Genomic DNA, 17,713 nt, shown 5'->3' with positions numbered 1-17,713 from the left:
CCAACGCCCTCAACGCTGAGCCTGCCTCCATGGGTTCTGCCCAGGGAGCCCCTTCTCTCTCCCCCTGCCTCTGCACTTGAGACCAGCTCACATGTGCCCTCCTCTGAGAAGTATTCTGTGGCTGCCCCAGGCTGGGTGAGATGCCTCCTCCCCACCCCCAGGTTCCTCAGGACCCTGTACCTCTTTCTGTGGGAGCAGTTAGCACATGGCAGTACCTTTGCCCATTTATTTCATGCCTTCACCCAAAAGCAGGCTGTGAGCCCCTTGGGGCAGGCACTGTGATCTGGGAGTCCCATGCCCATACCATCCTAGCCCAGAGGGATGCTCAGGGGCTGCCTGGAGGGCATTCAAGTGAGTGTCCCTGCATAGAGCGGCTCCGTCCTGACTTTCCACACAGGCCTCTGTGTCACAGGAGATGGCTCTAACCCCTTTCCTCTTGGGAATTTGTCGACAGGTTCCTCCATCTGGCATCCGGCATGTCGACAAGCTGCTAGAACTGAAGACAAAAACAAGGTTGGTGGAATTTACTAGTTTCTCCAATGTGATCTTCCCCACTCACATGCAATCTTCATACAGTTAAGAGGACACTGACCAGCTTCCACAGCTTGCTGGCCAGGCACACAGGCTGCGGAGTAGGGGTAACGAGGCTTAGGAGGTGGCAGGGGGTAAGCAGGTGGATCAGGTGAGAGATAATGCAAGGTATAACAAGGGTGTCTTAGTTTTCTGTTGCTGTAACAATACCACAGATGGGGTAACTTATATAAAAAAGAAGTTCATTTGGCTCATGGTTGTGGAGGTGGGGAAGTCCACGAGTGCGGTGCTGGCAGCTGGTGAGGGCCACCCATGGCGGGAGGGCAAGAGGATGGGAGAGTGCGTGAGACAGAGAGAAGAGCTGAAGTCCCTCGATGACTAACCCACTCGCGCAATAACGGCATTAATCCATTCATGAGGGTGGAGCCCTCATGGCTCAATCACTTCCCAAAGGCCCCACCTCTGACACTGCCACAAGGGCCACCAAGTTTCAACACATGAGCTTTGTGGGGGGGGGGGGGCATTCAACCTGCAGCAAAGGGACACTGGGGAGCATCTGTGCTGGGCCCTGCTGACTTCACCCGTTCAGTGAGCACCAATGGCTGTGAGAGCTTGGGGATGTCTGCACCGTTGGAGGGGCCCAAACCATCCCCAAGACCACCCTCACTTCTGACACCAACTGTGTATTCAAGCCCCCACTCCCCCTGAACTACCCTCAGGCTTGACAGTTCGCTGGAAGGGCTCACAGACCTCGTGGTTTGTGGCGTCCCCATGGTTATGGTTCATCACAGGGAAGAAGGATACAGAGTGATGTCAAAGAAATAGCCACATGGGCAAAGTCAGCAGGGTCCTAACACCAGGCCTCTGTGGTCTTCTCCCCATGGAGTTGGGCCATGTCGCCCTCCCAGCACTACTATGTGACAGTATGCATGGAGTATTGCCAACCAGGAAAGCTCAGTGTCCCCAGGTTTTATTGGGGCTCCGTGACATAGTTGTGATTGGTCGATTAATACTAGTTGCCAGGTCAGCTGATACCATGTAACCCAAAGCTCCCACCCTAAGTCACATGATTGGCTGCCCCCCACCCTAAGATGGACAGATGTGACCAACCCCCTCCCTAAACAAAGTTGCTCCTCTTAGATAGAACACAGGTTCCTTCCCAGAAACCGAGGGCAAAGGCAAAACCCCCCTTGGGTAAGGCTGAATCCTCTACTGCACAGATACCCTACTGTGTGCCAGGCATGGGAGGTGCAGCCATGAGCAAGCGGGGCGGTACCTGGCCACCCTGGAGCTCACATGCCAGCAACCAACACCTCAACACACAAACAGTAGCACAGTGGCTGATGTAGCAGGTGCACTGAAGGAAGCCAACGAGATGTTCCAGGAAGGCCAGCAGGGGAGAGACCACCTAGATAAGATCTCAGCTGAGGCCTCCAGAGGAAATCAGCTTGGAGCTAAGGAGCACCAGAGTCAGCCATGATGAGGGTGGGAGTGGTGGGTGTCAGACAGGGCCAGCAGCTTGTGCAAAGGCCCTGAGGCAGGAAGGAGCCAGCAAGCTCCAGGAGCTGAGAGGAGGCTGGTGGCAGTGCCTGGAGGGAGGAATTCCCGCTACCACCCACTCACCCACACCTCAGCTCCACCCAAGCGGGTGCACCCCTGCTCAGGGCCATGCCCTCTCTGGCCTCTGCACTTCTGCAAATGCTGTTCCTTCCACCAGGAAGGCCCTCCCTTCCCCTTGCATCCCAGAAAATGCCTACCTCAAGGCATTTAAGATCCGCCTTGAATGTCACCCCTGAAGACTTTGCCAACTCTTCCCCATGATCCCACGTCCTCGCTCGCCCCATCCCTACCAGGTGGAAGGCTCACAGATCACCTGTGCGCTGTGTCGTGGAGCCCCTACCCCATCAGACCACGTCAGCCCCTCCTGCTGAGCCCCACCAGGAATCTGGAGAAAAGGCTCTTCGTTCCAGAGTCCCAGCTGCTGGCCTGACTCCTGGCACGTGGCAGAGACTGGTGTTTGTTAAATGAAGGAAGGAACAGAGTCTAGAGGGTGAGCTGCAGCCCATAGGACCACAGGCCCTGGCAGAGGAAGGGTTGGTCAGCCAGGTCAGGCTTCCTGTGTGTGCAGGCCCCATGCCAGGGACCCCCCATTGGGACCTTCACCACAAGCCCCAGTGCACGGGGGCCCAAGACAGTGCAGAGGACGGGACCCGCCTGGCCAGTGGTCTGTGGCCAACGACAGCCCTACAGCCCACAGGTCAGGCCACGTCCTGGTCCAGCCACAGGATTACAGCGACCTTTGGCCTCCCACTTCCTCTCTTACTGGGTCCCGGAGCTCCATCTAGGTCACCAAATGGCTACCTTGAGGGTCCTGAGTGACACAGACATCCTGTAGCAGCAGGTCTGGGCTCCTGTTTGAGAGATGGAGAAACAGCAACAGAGCCTGCAGGGAATGAAGTGGGCTATTCGAGTGTCTGTTAGGATCTGGGAATTCAGGTGCAGGACTCTCTGAGCTAAGCTGTGTGGCATTGGCATCAGGACCCTTGGGAGGGCAGCTCCTCTGCTGGCCAGGATACCCCAGCCAGCTAAGACACCCAGCCGAGGGTGAGGGTAGTGTCCCACGAGTAGCTGGAGGAGGAGTCAGGGAGAGAGCAGGAGGGCAGCAGGACAGCTCTGCAGCCAGGGGCTGGGCAGAGGCTCCTCCCTGTCTCCCTGACACTGTCCTTAGTAGCTCTGCGTGCGGCAGTCTCCCTCAGCCACAGGACAGTCACATTATGAAATCCTACTCCTGGTTTTCACGACAGAGAGGACAGTAGGTGGTGGCATACTGTGAATTCTTTCGTCCTCTCGAGTGGTTGATATGGTCTGTGGTTCATTCTCCAAACTGCCCCGTACCATCCGGGCCTCAGTGAGGAGCAAGGCAGCATCCCTGCCTGAGACTCGGACGAGAGCCCGGGGCCCTGGCGTTTGGGCAGAAGGCCTGTGGAAGGGACCTGACCGGGTTCCTGGCGTGTTCACAGGGAACTCCCACCTTGTCTCCCGAGACTGACCAGGCAGGAAAGGGAGACCACGGGCCACATTCAGTTCCCCTCAAGGACGGTTAGGGTGACCTGCACCGGCTGTCTACAGGGGCCTCGGCTGTGGCCTGATCTGGCAGCGAGAGCTCCACCCTCAGGCTCAGCACTGATGCCAGCTGAGCTGACCTCCGGGCCACGGGCCTAGCGTTGGGGAGGCCCTCAGAACGGCGGGTGCTGTGGGACGGGGAAGAAGGGGTCCTTGTCCTTATGGGCTTGTGCAGGCAGAGTCAGCTTCCTGAGCTCTGTTGTTTGAAGATGCTTTTGAAACAATTATTTTTAAAAGAGGGCTAGTTGGCTTTGCTCAACATGCGGGGCAGAGGCCAGACAGCCTGTTACTAAGTGAATGTGCATAAACCAGGTGCTGTCAGCCCTGAGAAACACAACATGAGGTGGCAACAGCATCATTAACGCTGAAACTGTCACCCAGGTAGAGGTGGTCCCACGGCATTACCCGGTAATCAAGAGGAGAAATGACACCTGTCCGGGGCATGTGCTCAGCAGTCGTGTAACAGGGGCAGCTCTCAGGCTGCAGGACCTTCAGAGGAGCCAGCTCCACCCCTGCCTCAGGGTTGCCCTCCAGCAAGAGAGGCGGGTGCCTGAACCCCTGAACCGCAGATCCGTGCGAGGACATGGGAAGGAGGGCACACTGGTCTCCACTACCTGAACCCTGGATCCCTGTGAAGACATGGGGAGGAGGGTGCATATTGGCACGCTGGTCTCCATGGCCTGGAAGGTGTTCCTGCCACCATGACCGCACCCCCACAGGGATGGGAGCACCCCAGGACAAGTACCGCATGTGAGATGTCCCTGGGCATCTGCCAAGGTGTGGTCCTAACTGCTCTGTACTGAGTGTGTCCTTGGGCATTTGGTCGTATGGTCATTCAGCACACAGCCGCTAAGCACCTACTGTGTGCATTCTGGAGCTGGGTGCCTGGGACACAGAGACAAATAAGGCCTGGGGGTCCCTGCCCTCAGGGAGCTCCTGTCTGCTGGGGGAGGCAGTGGTAGCTGCAGGCTCTGAGGTGCGCTGTGAGCGAGGGCGGGCCAGGCCCAGCCAGGGTGGGGATCACAGCCAGCGTCCTGGAGCTGCGATTTGCGGCCTAGCCCAGTTTTGGCTCTGAGTCCTCTGTCTGAGCGTGACCTGCAGGGGACTGAGCGAGGGTTTCAGAGCCATGTGGCAGGGAGGTGGCCCTGTGCTCCATGAATAGCCAGAGACGAGCCCTGAAAATGGTGAAGGTGACCACAGGGACCGCTCGATTTGGAGGGGCTCCCACTCTGGCCAGGGACTGGGTGACTTCAGGGGAGGGGCCCTGGCCTGGCTGGCTGGTCCTGCAGGCTGTGGGTTTCTATGGCGATGCCTCCTGGTCTCCTTCAGAGTGAGGTCTTCCCAGTGCACAGAGGCCCAAGCCAGTGTTACTGGGGGTGTGAGCTTGGGAGGGAGCTGGAGACTGTGGGGCCACAAAACGAGGAGGAAACAGGTGCATTTAGACACCCCAGAAAGCCAAAGGTAGGCCCATTCGGCCGACTGTGAGCAGGAATGTTCTAACAGGATTCTCAGCAGCAGCCAAAGGTGGTGTGGTAGAACAAGCTGTGGCCTTGGAGTCCAGCTCTGCCTCTTCCTAGCTGTGTGACCTTGGGCAAGTCAGTAATGCTTTCTGAGCCTCAGCCCCTTGGCTTTAACATGGAGATGAGGGGGTTGACCTTAGTGGGAATCTGGCATCCTGTCACTCTTGTAGAACAGCTGCTTCCCTGGGGCCAAGTGAAGCTGGAGAAGCCAATGGGGACTGGAGCCGGGTGAGCTCCTGGCCCTGCCTCTGTGGGTCTGAACAAGGCACTTTCCCTCTGGCCTGGGGAGAAGCCACGGATGTGGTCTGTCCTTGGGAAGCTCCTTTGGGCAAATTAGAGTCAGGGTAGAGAGAAAGTCAGAAAAACCCCAGCCTCCTCACCCTGGGGAAAATGCCCTCTGTGCACCTCTCTGCTGCTCCCTGAGCTCAGGGGAGACCTGCTTCTCCTCCCCTTCCTCCTCCTCCTCTCAGAGCTGGGACATGAGCCCAGAGAGGGGTGTGACCCATCTCAGACATGCCTTGAGCAAACCAGGGCCCATGCGGAAACCAGCCCGAGCTCCCTTCCTCCTAAGCATAACCACCAGTTTGCACCAGGGCTCGACTGGAGGTTGCAAAATATTCCTGGGAGATATTCTTGTGCTGCTGTAGCTGTGCTCAGCTTAGGGGAATGTAGAACATTTCTCTTAAAACCCCCAACGTGAGTCCACTTTGCAGAGAAGGGCATTCTCTGTCAAGGTTATCTCATAAGCCCAGCTTGAGCTAAAATAATAGTCACAAGAATTTTTCAGTGCTCAGCACCTCACCTGCCTCATCTCTGCTCTAACCCCCAGAAACGGAAAGGGGAGGAATTTCCATTTTATGGAGAAGGAAGCTGAGACTCAAAGAGTGTTTTTAATCTATAAAAATTAGGCATACATCATTTTGGCCTGTAAAATATACGACCTTGCCCCAGGGACAGCAGGAATAGCAGACCCTGTGTTACAGGCCTTGGAGTCGTCATCTTCTTTGCGAGTGGCATGTGGTGCCGTGCCGTCCTGGTGTGGCCAAGGGCTCAGCCTCTGCCGGCCTTCAGAAGCCCAGTTCCAGGGCACAAGCAGACCCCCGAGTCGACGCTCGACTGGCGTGCAGCGCTGGGGCTGAGAGAGGCCGGGCAGGCCTTGAGAGGAAGAGGAGAAGGAAGAGGAGGCGGGGGGAGGAGGAGGCAGCGGCTGGGACAGCCAAGCTTAGTCCTGAAGGATACGAAGGTGGTGCCAGGCATGGGAGGGCTGGGCAGAGCTGAGCGGGAGCGAGTGCAGAGGGTGGATTAAGCATCACGCCCCTTCCCTCTTCTCTTTATTTTCTAGATGCAGAACCAAATTTGCAATCACGTTTGCCCAGCCCCACCTCCTATGCCCTGCAGGTTTGCCCTGCTCTCTGCCACGTGGCCCCATGCTGGTCCTGGTCCTGTCCTATCTCCGCCGGTGGCCTGCTGAGTGTAGGAGTAGCTGGCTGTCACCCACACCACAGGAGGGTGCAAGGAGGGAGCTCCCTCCACTGCTGGAGTGTAACCCCTGATAACTGCCTCTGGAAGGTTCTGATGTTGAAATATCTGCCTTCATCTCCTCTCCCCTCCTTTTGTAGGAAACCAGAACTTCCTCGGAGAGCATCATTTCTGTACCTGCTTCCAGCACCTCAGGGTCTCCAAGTCGCGTGATTTATGTAAGTCGGGACTTTCTATGGAGAGTGGGCTGGGCAGGAGGGTGGAGAGGGAAGAGGGGACCTGGTGCCGTTGCTAAGCTGGCTTTGGAAACTGGAGAGTGTCTTAAGAACTGTCACTGAGGGCACCTGCTGTGGGGCCAGCGCTCTTGTCACTGCCAGGGCAGAGGTCAGTGCAGGCTCTATGAGGTTGATTCAAAACCTACAGTGTGGACATATTTGTTTGACCTGGCAATTCTCTTGGGAACTCATCCCCGATTATCCGGTGACCAGAGCACAGCATGGTGCGTACACAGCTGTTGTTTATAATGGTGCAAAAACATCACATCAATAGTTGGGGCTTGCCAAGCACCCGGGGGGGATCATGCAGGCTTTGTCGATAACAGCACAGAGCTGTGCATATGAACATGCAAAATGTTCCCAACGTGTTCCCTGAAAGAAGTGTGTTAAGGATGCTATAAATCTTGTGATGCCATTTTCCTTAGAGAGGGTGTGTTTGTGTGTGTGTGTGTGTGTGTGTGTGTGTCTGTGAATATACATGTGCATACACTTATAAGTATAAAAATGATTGGAAACATTTTAACAAGTTGTTAACAATTTCCTCTGAATGGAGGGATTAGAAATGGGAGGTTACTATTATTATTATTTGCTAACATTGCTTGTGTAAATACCCAAATACCTTGTCTAGGAGAGAGCACCAAGGTCCACAGTGAGGGACCTAGCGTATCAGGGAAGGAGTCCAGGTGAGACATGCAGGCCTCTCCACCACTAGAACTGGCCACCAGAAGGGCTGGTGACGTGGACAAGTCACTACCCCCTGCCCCTCCCACCTGAGCCATTTATGCCACGATGGGGGTCGGATTTGACCTTTTTTGTGCTTCTTTCCTGCCCTTAATCTTTCACGATAGTTGAACACAGGGTCATTCCTGACCTTAATGCTGATGGTCATGACAGCAGGCACACCAGTCCTTGGGTAATGTGGCACATCGCTAGCCCGGAGTGTGGATGACACTGTGGCCCTTTGGGGTGTGTACTCTGGGGCTCAGACGGGTGTGTGACATCCCCAGGCCAGCTGTGTGCCCTTGGTGAGGCATTACCCTCCCTGTGCCTCCAGGAGCTCATCTGTGGGACGGGGAGAGCCCAGCGCTTCCGTCCAGGACCCACGGGCTCTGCCTGTGAGGCTCTGAGTGCAGCCCCGGCCCGGTGAGGAACTTAGGAAATGCTCTCTGCTGTCATGTTGTTGCCTCCTACGCTAGTCTGCTGGGGCTGCCGTGACAAAGTACCACAGACTGGGCAGCTTCAGCAACAGAAATTTATTACCTCAAAGTTCCAGAGCCTGGAAATCCAAGATCAAGGTGTGGGCAGGGCAGGTATCTCCCAAGGCCTCTCTACTTGGCTTGCAGACGGCCGCCTTCTCCCTGTGTCCTCATGTGGTCGTCCCTCTGTGCATGTCTGTGTCCTAGTCTCCTCTTCTTGTAAGGACACCAGGCAGATTGGGTTAGGGCCCACCCTAATGACCTTAGGTCAACACAGTCACATGCTGAGGTTCTGAGGGTTAGGACTTTATCAGCGTGGGAATTTGGGGGGACACAGTTCAGCCCATAATACCATCATCATGATGATGAATATTAATTAATTATGATTATTATTGTTTAAATGAGATAATGTTTGTGTAGGTGTGGAAAGGTGTGATACCTTTCCTCACCCACTGTAAGTGTTATGGCCAACACTCCTATGAAAAAAGACAGGTTAGCAAAAGAAAAGCATAACACATTTATTTAATCAAGGTTTTATGTGACACAGGAAGCTTCCAAAGTTAAAGACCCAAAGAGCCAGGGAAAACTGTCCATTTTCCTACTTAGGTTCAGTGAGGAATGGACAGGGAAGGCACTTAGGAAATTTCACCCCAAAATGTGACAAAGAGTATTTTGAATTAAAGGGCCTGAGAGATCAGCAGGCCTTGGGGGGGGGGCTTTCCCTCTTTCTTTGCAAAAAACCAGACCCATAAAGAACAGTGGAATGCGACCAGACCTGGCACAAGTCATTTTGAATATAACCTGTCTCTCGAGTTAATGGATTTTCCCAAGAGAATCATTTATAAGTCAATTTCCCCATCCATTCATTCTCCCAAGTACCTCGTCATCCTCCCTAGTGACCATTTATTGCCCCTAAACAGAATTACTCATATTCCTCATCCCCCTCCCCTCTAAAATGAGGTATATGAACTTCTGGACCCCCTGAGATATTGGGCAACCACTCTGATTCTCCCCGTGCACTTTGTAAATACATCTCTTTATCTTAATTATCTGCCTTATAGTGAGTAGATCTGTCAGCAAACCTTCTGGGGAAAGGGAGAGTTTCCCCTCACTCCACAGCAGTGGTGCAGAAATGGGATTGGACAAAAGGTCTGATCCAACAGGAACAGACTGGGGGAACCCAGCAAGGCCTGTCTGCTCAGGTTCTTCCTGGCTCTGTGTGGCCCTCCCTCCTCCTGCGTGCAGGGTGGGACCCCGCTGGAGTGAGGGTCTCAGGACAGGTAGGTGGAGAATTTCTTAAAGCCAGCCCTACACAGAAAGGTGGGGGAGGTCAGAGCCATGTTTCTAGGTTTTATGGCTGGCTTGGGGGTTTCTGTGGCTCACTTTGGGAGGCAGGGGGAAGAGGAGCAAGAGACCGGAGGGCAGGAGAGGGTCAAAGTCTTCCGAGGCCTCTATTCTGCTTTAGTTTCAAGTACTCGTGCTGAAGCCATACTTGGGCATTTTCTGAGCTCCAGCATTGACAAGAGCACAGGGCCTGGCACCGGGGGGAGGTGCACACAAGAGATGGCAGCTGAGGTTCTTTTTGTTTGTTGATGTCACCTGCATGGCACATAGTAATTGCTCATTGAATGTGAGCTTTTTTATAAAATAAATTGGCATTTGCAAAGGGCTTAGGAACCGTAGTGACCATATAATCCTGCAGTGAATGGTAAGAGCCTCTGTTGTCTTGGTTTCACTTTCAAGGCCATACAATAGCAAGTGTCAGAGCAGGGCTTTGAACCCAGGTTTCTGTGACCCCAAAGATTGGGTTTTTTCTAGGGGCCCCCACTGCTCAGTGCTGAAAACAGCTGTAACGGGTCCTGTCTTCTTGCGTCAGGTGGTTGCAAGCTCAGCCAAGCACCAAGCCCCAGGCTGGGCCCTGGGGACCCAGCTATGTCAGGCCAGAGGGCGTCCTTGTTCTGGGGTGGGGGGGCTTCTGCTCCACAGGAGGGATGAGGCACGTGCCATGCACGGGTTTCAGGTGGGTGCGTGCCGAGGAACAAGGTGGGGTATTGGTGGGTGAGGAATTTCCCCACCAGCTGGGTGTGCACCTACTGTGCGCCTGACCCCTCGCTCAGTGCTGGCCACACCCACAGCCTCAGGAGGGGCCCACTCCATGCCACCCCAGAGTGCTCTGCAGGGTGCTACTGATGGGTAGAGGCTGTGCCTTGTCCATGTTGGTGTTAGGGGTAAAACTTGCACACAGTAGGAGCTCAATAGATTGTGGGTTTTTTTTTTTTTTTTTTTTTTTTTTGAGACAGAGTCTCACTCTGTTGCCCAGGCTAGAGTGAGTGCCGTGGCGTCAGCCTAGCTCACAGCAACCTCAAACTCCTGAGCTCAAGCGATCCTACTGCCTCAGCCTCCCGAGTAGCTGGGACTACAGGCATGAGCCACCATGCCCGGCTAATTTTTTCTATATATATTTTTAGCTGTCCATATAATTTCTTTCTATTTTTAGTAGAGGTGGGGTCTCGCTCTTGCTCAGGCTGGTCTCGAACTCCTGAGCTCAAATGATCCGCCCACCTCGGCCTCCCAGAGTGCTAGGATTACAGGCGTGAGCCACCGCGCCCGGCCAGATTGTGGGTTTTTGACATAATCCATTTTGCTGCTTTTTTTAAATTATAAAAGCAGCCTGCCTTTTTTCTTTTAAAAAAATCATGATCAGCACAAAGGAGAAAATTAATACCATTTATTATCCTGCCAGGCAGAGTGGCCACCACTCCATTGTGGAGTGCACCCTGTGGGTCTCTCTCCTCTGTGTGTACATGTGTAATGTTTTTAACAACATGAAGTCACACTGAACATACTGGTTTGTAACCTTTTTTTCACCATGGCAATAAAGCACAGTATAAAAGCAGCATTATTACATTATATATTATTAATGGCTGGATTATATTGTAATGATAATGTCATGCAGGGCCATATTATTATTTATTATGCTGTATGGAGTATGGGAAGGAAGAAAGCAGAGAGAAAACACTTGTACACACGCACCCCAGTGGCCTTCCACCAATGAGACAGCATTGCCTATTGTCACGGCAACCACCCAAGGACTGGCCTGGGAGGAAATGGATCTGCAGGCCACAGCCCACCAGCGCGAGTGCATGCCCTCCGTGGGCCAGCGCGGGCCAGAGGCGGACAAGACAGACGTGGTCCTGGACCCCACCTAGCCTGTCAAATGTTGGGCACTTGGCTGAGTGTGTATGAGCCTGTGAACGCTCAGAAATACTGAGTGTGTGTGCGTGTGAGCCTGTGAGTGTGGATGTGTGTGAATGTGTACTCGCTGGGTGAGGGTCAGGGGAATGTGTGCAGTACGTGTGGGTGAGTGTCTGGGTGTGCATGTGTGTGTGCCAGTGTGTGGGAATGTGTTGTGAGTGAGCTGTGGGCATGGAAGGGTATGTGAGCACCTGTGTCAGTGTGTGGCTGCGTGCAGAAGTGTGAGTGTGGGTATGCACATGTGTGTGCTAGTGTGTGGGGGTGGGTGGGGATGTGAGGTGTGAATGTCTGTGCCTCCACAGTATGAGACAGGCACGTTCCCCGTGGGAAGACATGAGTATCCATGCAGTGCACATGTGTGTCTGTATAAATGTATACATGTATATGTGTGCACGTGTGTGTAGGTATGTGCCATCACCCTCCATATCCATGGGTTCCACATCCACAGATTCGTGGATTCAACCAACCTCAGACTGAAAATATTTGGGAAAAAACAATAAAAAATACTAATATAATAATTAAAAAATACAAATAAAATAATACAGTATAACCACTACTTACCCAGCATTTGCGTGGTGTTAGGTGGTGTAGGTCCTCTAGAGATGATGTAAAGTATGTGGGAGGATGTGTAGGTTACATGCAGACACTACCTCGTCTTATGTCAGGGGCCTGAGTGTCTGACGTATCAGATCCCCCACAAATACCAAGGGAGGATTGACTCTGTGTGTGTGTGTGCACGTGTGTGTGTACATATATGATGCATGTACATGTATGTGTTTAGGCCGTGGACTGAGTCTCACTGTCTGCTGTCACAGGCTTTACTTCACCTCCGTGACACCACAGCCATCCTACGATCGTGTCCTCCACGTCATACAGGGGAAACTGAAGCTTCCTCAAGGCTGTGTGGCTCTTTGTGGCTGGGCCTCGGGACCCAGGCCCATCTGCTCCACAGTCCCCTGTGCTTTTGCCCGGGAGCTGGGATACGCCCAGACCCTGCCCTGCTTTGGGGGCCTCTGCCCTGCGGGATGTGGGTCTGACCATAGCCCCCCCTGGCTCTTTCTTGCAGGCGAAGCTCGGTGGGGAGATCCTTGACTACAGGGACTTGGCTGCCCTTCCCAAAAATAAGGCCATCTATGACATCGACCGCCCCGACATGATCTCCTACTCGCCCTACATCAGCCACTCCACGGGGGACAGGCAGAGCTGTGGTGAGGTATGGCCCTGCCAGCGCTGCCCCAGACAAGGCTGTCCCTAGCGTGGGTCCCACTTGGACAGAACCTACTTCTGCCCTCACTGCCTCCTGTACCCTCGGCCTTCTCCACGCCCTGCAGATAACCCTGTGGATGTCCCACTGAAGTCATCCCCAGTATGCTCTGGCCCCAAATTTCCCCTCGCCAAAGGAGGGAATCTGGAAAGCCTCGTTAAATGGAGCAGAAAGTAGGAAGCACACTGGTTTTAGGAAAAATGATAGCAAGTGAAAATCTCTTAATTTTCTTAAGTATTGGGTTATTTTCACAAAGCATGAAAGGCACTGTTTTCCTTTATCCAGAATGGTCTGGGCCACACGCCCACCCTTGCTGCTGTGGCACATGCCTCTGGCCCACGAATACCTTTAGCCAATTTCACCAACCTGCTTGAACCACCAACTATTTTCCTGGCGTTCCCATAGACAGTGTATTCTATTACTTGGTGACTTCAAAGCTGCTCTTCTCCATTTAATGTGGAATTCATGTTGGTTTTGCTTTTCTTTTTGTGGTTTTGAGGTTTCGGTGTAACTGTGACTGCCTGGGTAGGAAGAGCCATCTTTGCCAGGCTGTGGGGGTGTGTGGCCTGGACATAGGTGCTCCCCTGGGCAGGAAAACTTAGTCCTTTCAGACACGTTTCCCTTGGACCTTCTCATTTCGAGACTTTAGCAAGGATCTCTTGGGAAGTGAGGGCTGAGACTCCAGGGGTGCTGTGCCCAATGTGGCTCATGCAGTGCGATCCCAGCCTGGCCCTGCTGATGGAGTCACAGCTGCTGGGCACAGCTGCAGAGGCTGGGGGACGGGCGGGAGGGTGGGAAGAGCCCGGGGCCAGCAGGTGCCCTGTGGGTGCAGGTGGCAAGCCCTATCAGTGCTGAGAGTGCAGGTCCACCCACCATGTGTCTTCATCACCCAGCATCTGGTCTGTGCCCAGACTGGGCCCTGGAAGAGAGCCAGTGAGGTCCAGCAACTGGGCCATGGTGCCCAAGCCAGTAGGCAGCAGAGCCAAGATCCAAATCTAGTCCTGTCTTCCCCAAAAGTCCACATTGTGTGCTGGCTGTTTCCTCAAGTCTTCTTTATGCTTCCTCTGAGACAGGGACTGGAGTCCAGAGAGCTAGGGTCAGGCTGTCTGCCTCCACGCAGGCTGGGACGTCAAACCCTGCCTGACAAGTGCGCCTGTGTTCTGAGCCTTGCTGGGAGGGACTGTGTGGGTGTGGCTGTTCCCACCTCAGTCCTGCTTCCTCGGGTCCCTCCATGTCAGTGAGCACATGACCAGAACACAGCACGGATGATTCCTGACCCAAGGGCCTATCTGGGGGAGCAGAGAGAGGCAGGAAGGGAGGGCTGTGTGTGTGGTTCAAGAGTCCCCCCTCCCTCCCTGTGGCACCTGGGTTGGCCTCTCTGCTGTGCTGCAAATTTGTGCCTTGTGTGTGAGATCCCACCCCCAGCCACAAAGGCTGTCCCCGAGGGGCCTGGCTCGGCAGGTTGATGGTGCCAGGTGTCCTGGGTCAGGTGTGCTCACTCCGAGGTTCCTCTACACCAGTGTCCGAGATAGCCCAGGAGGGTTTCTCACCTCGATCCCACCTTCCCAGAGGCCGTCCCACATGAGGAGGGTGCTGCTGCACAGGGCCACCGTAGCCTCTCAGATGGCATCACGGAGTTGCACTGTAATAGTAATCATTCCTGTGGATGGAGCGCCTTCTACTGGCTGCGTGGGGACACAGTTCTCTTCCCTAATCCTCACTCACCCTGTGAGGACAGTGCTCTGGTTCTAGGCCCCTCCGCCTCCAGGCTGCCTCACCAAGTCTGGGCCATGTCTGCAGGTGGTCGGCAGAGGTTGCCCACCATGATGGGAGGCGCCAGGCTGTGGTCAGCCCACTCCCCAAGGCCCCGGGGCACCCCCAGGCAGGGCTAGGCCTAACCCCAAAGCCTGAGGCCCCACTGCCCTCTGTCCCTGCCGGGCCCCTTTCCTCCCTTGTCTGGAGAAAGCCCGGGGCACGGCATGCAGGCTGTGCCACCCCCAGCCCCGAGCTGCAGTCTTCCCTTTGGACATGTGTCTTGGTGACAAGTGGCAGAGCGTGGAGGGCTGGGGCAGGGAAAAGCTCAGCTGAGTTTCCAGGGACCTCTTCGCTGGGTGCTGTTGCCCATATTTCTCCAGAAAGGTTTTGGAGTCCTGTCTTGTGTCTCTCGTGGCAGGGTCCTGTCCCGTTTGGCGGTCAGGCCTCGCTGTATGAACGCTTGCGCCCTGTGTTGCCTATGGCCACTAAACTCTCCCTTCTCCCCCAAAGTCACTGCCTGATGCCGCGGCACTAACAGGTCACTTTGTGTGTTGTGTCCACAGTCACCTCAGTTGCTCTCGCCAACGCCGACTGAGGTAACCGTCACCCTCTGCCTGCCCTGCCTGCTCTCTGTGCCGCTGGTTGTAAAGATAACCGTCTAGCGCACCCAGGAGGGGCCCCGCGGCTCCTTACGGCCCCTGGGCTCAGGGTGCCCTCCTGGGTGCTGGTTATTTTTATAATCACGTCTCCTCTGCATGCTGCCCTCGTGTGTCTGCCAGCCGCGCAAATGTGCATGCCTGGGACACGGGTCCCGCTGGAGCAGATGTTGGTCTGGGTCACAGCTTCCGTTAGAGGAACAGGAGCTGGGCAAGCCAGAGAGCACGTGGTGCCCCTCCCAGTGGCCCGTGTGGGAAGCGCCCAGGCCCTGGAGGGTGGACGCTCAGGTGCATTTCTCTGTCAAATAGCCTTTAATATAACACTGGCGGTCCAGGCCCTTCTTCCTGTTTCTCAAAATTAATCCGTGACACAGACAGCTGCCAATCAGACTCCAGTCTGCTGCGCAGCTCTGGGCACTGGCTGTCTGCGTGCAGGGATATCATCGCAGCCAGGAGTGAAGACCTGTGACAGCCACGTGTGAGCGCTGTCTCCATGCTCAGCGCTGTTGTAAGCATTTTGTGCATATTAACCTCCTTGGCCCACCACAGCCCCCCAAAGTAAGTTCTATGATATTTCCCAGTTTACCAGCAGAGAAATCAAGGCACAGGGAAGTCAAGTAACATTTCCAGGGTCATGAGCTCTGAGGTGGAGGAGGATTCCAGCCCGGGCCCACCCCACCAGGCTCCCTGGCCTCCCATCCCAGCCGACCTGCCCCAGTGGAGCTGTGCCCTGGCCATGGTTGTCACAGCTGCTCCTTAAATTACGAACATAGTGATCCCTAGGTACGAGTAACCTTTGATGTGCCAAGCCTGGGGCCAGGCATTCTTGCATCACCTCTGTACCTGCATGAGGGAGTGGTGTGGGCTCCACTTCCAGACCCTTCTAGATGAGGCAAAGGGTCTGCTCAAGGCAGAGCCCACTCTAAAGAAGAACCTGGTCTCATTTGCGAAGCTCCCTCTCTCGAGCCATGGACCCCAAGCTGGACATAGAAGTGCACACGGTTAGTCAGTGGGAGGCTGCTCGGCCGTGCGCAGCCCATAGGCTTCCCGTCCACAGGTGGTTACTGTGGCCCCAGAACTTCGGCCACCCTCACCAGGACCTACCTGCTTCCTGTCCTTAGCCAGGTTTCCCAACCAGCCCTCAGGTGTGGTCCCGGGAAAACTTATCTCCTTGTCCTCCCAGGCCACGGCCATCCCCTCACTCCTTATGGCCTAGGAGAGCCAGAATCTTCTGCAGAGCCCTGGTGTCTCCGCTCAACTCTGCAGTCTGTCTCCACAGACACAGTGCCAGGGGACTGGGGAGGAACAGGGCACATGTTAGCCCTGATGGCGCTGTTCTGTGGGGAGAGCCTGCCCCGCCTAGAGAGCCCGCAGTAGCTGGGTATCAAATCCTCGGATGCAGGAATGTGACAACCAAATGTGCAGGTGGCCGGCTTGTTCACACTGCTCGTCCTGCATGGAGCTGCTGCACCCCAAGTACAGGCTGGGTGAGGAGCCAGGAGACGTGTCAGGGGCCAGTGGCTGCCAGGGCTATGCAGAGGATGCCAGGGTGGAGAGGAGAAAGATAGCAGGGCCTAGCTACCCGAGAGAGCGTGCCCATGGCTGTAGCGTATGACAGGCCCTAGGGGCTCAGCGCCAGGCACAAGTAGGAATTTGGCTTGAGGGCTGTCCTGAGAAAGCATGAACGGGGTGCATAAGGCAAGCTTTAGAGACAGTGAGTCCTGAGGGCTGGAAGGTAAGCTCTGTCAGGCTGGGGGGCTGGGAGGTCAGACCAAGAGCTCAGTTGCTCATCACAGCACTGGCAAAACAGCGTCCACCCCACAGCCGTGTCACGACTGAGCCCAGCATGCCAAGCAGCCTGCTCTGCTGTGCCATCTCACGCCACCCGCCGCCCGCTCTGACTGCTCCAAACAGCTGCCCACTCCTGCTTGGATGAGGTCTGCCTTGTCAGTGCCTGTGGGTCTGACTCAACGGGGCTTCCCAGCCAGGGAGGGGCACGTCCCCACCTCCAGTGTGCCTCCAGCACCCTTGGAGTCCCTGGCTTATGCATGAAGGACCCCATCAGGCCTGGAGGAGTCTCAGTGGTCCTCACGCTGTGCTCCAAGGATCCCTGGGTGCTGGGAAGGGTTGGGTAGGAGGGGACTGGGGAAGCTGGTGGGCCTAGGTGCTCTGACCCCCTCTGAGGAAGCCTGGCCTGCAGGGAAGCGGGGTGGCAGATGGCTTTCCCCAGGGGTGCCCTCCAGGTACCGGGGATTCAGCCACCGGGCCAGGAGGGCAGACTCGAGCTGGAGGCTCGAGGGGGTGGGGGATGGGGTGGGCAGCACTTTTGGCTCTGGTGCCCACAGCTGTGTCTTCCCTCCCAGGGGGACCAGGACGACCGCTCCTACAAGCAGTGCCGGACCTCCAGCCCCAGCTCCACCGGCTCGGTCAGCCTCGGGCGCTACACCCCGACCTCGCGCTCACCCCAGCACTACAGCCGCCCAGGTACTTGGCCTCCATGAGTGCTTCACCCCTGCCCCCCTAGTAGAGCTGCACTTCTCTTTGGTTTTCCTGTTATAAAGTGACCTCTTTCTTGTGCAACTAAAAACGTGATGGAAGGGGTGGGATTGCCAGGGTAGGGGTGGCTGAGAACAGGTCAATTTAGCCACATAAAGAAAAG

General features: G+C 55.3%; 1 protein-coding gene across 6 annotated transcripts in view; it reads left to right on the top strand.

The window, feature by feature from the left end:
* The window catches only part of ABLIM2 (actin binding LIM protein family member 2), a 97,820-nt gene that overhangs the window by 39,369 nt on the left and 40,738 nt on the right, over window positions 1-17,713 (top strand). For 5 of the 6 annotated variants that reach the window (XM_069496523.1, XM_069496525.1, XM_069496521.1 and 2 more), the window contains exons 7-10: window positions 455-513; window positions 6,794-6,871; window positions 12,446-12,592; window positions 17,418-17,538. In XM_069496523.1, coding sequence (XP_069352624.1) covers window positions 455-513; window positions 6,794-6,871; window positions 12,446-12,592; window positions 17,418-17,538 — 405 coding nt within the window. Of the gene's footprint in view, window positions 1-454; window positions 514-6,793; window positions 6,872-12,445; window positions 12,593-14,961; window positions 14,995-17,417; window positions 17,539-17,713 lie in introns of all 6 variants that reach the window. The other variant, XM_069496524.1, reaches the window with a different exon arrangement.

The sequence above is a fragment of the Eulemur rufifrons genome, chromosome 20, assembly GCF_041146395.1.
Source record: "Eulemur rufifrons isolate Redbay chromosome 20, OSU_ERuf_1, whole genome shotgun sequence".
Lineage (NCBI taxonomy): Eukaryota > Metazoa > Chordata > Mammalia > Primates > Lemuridae > Eulemur > Eulemur rufifrons.
This window is presented reverse-complemented; position numbering and strand designations above follow the sequence as displayed.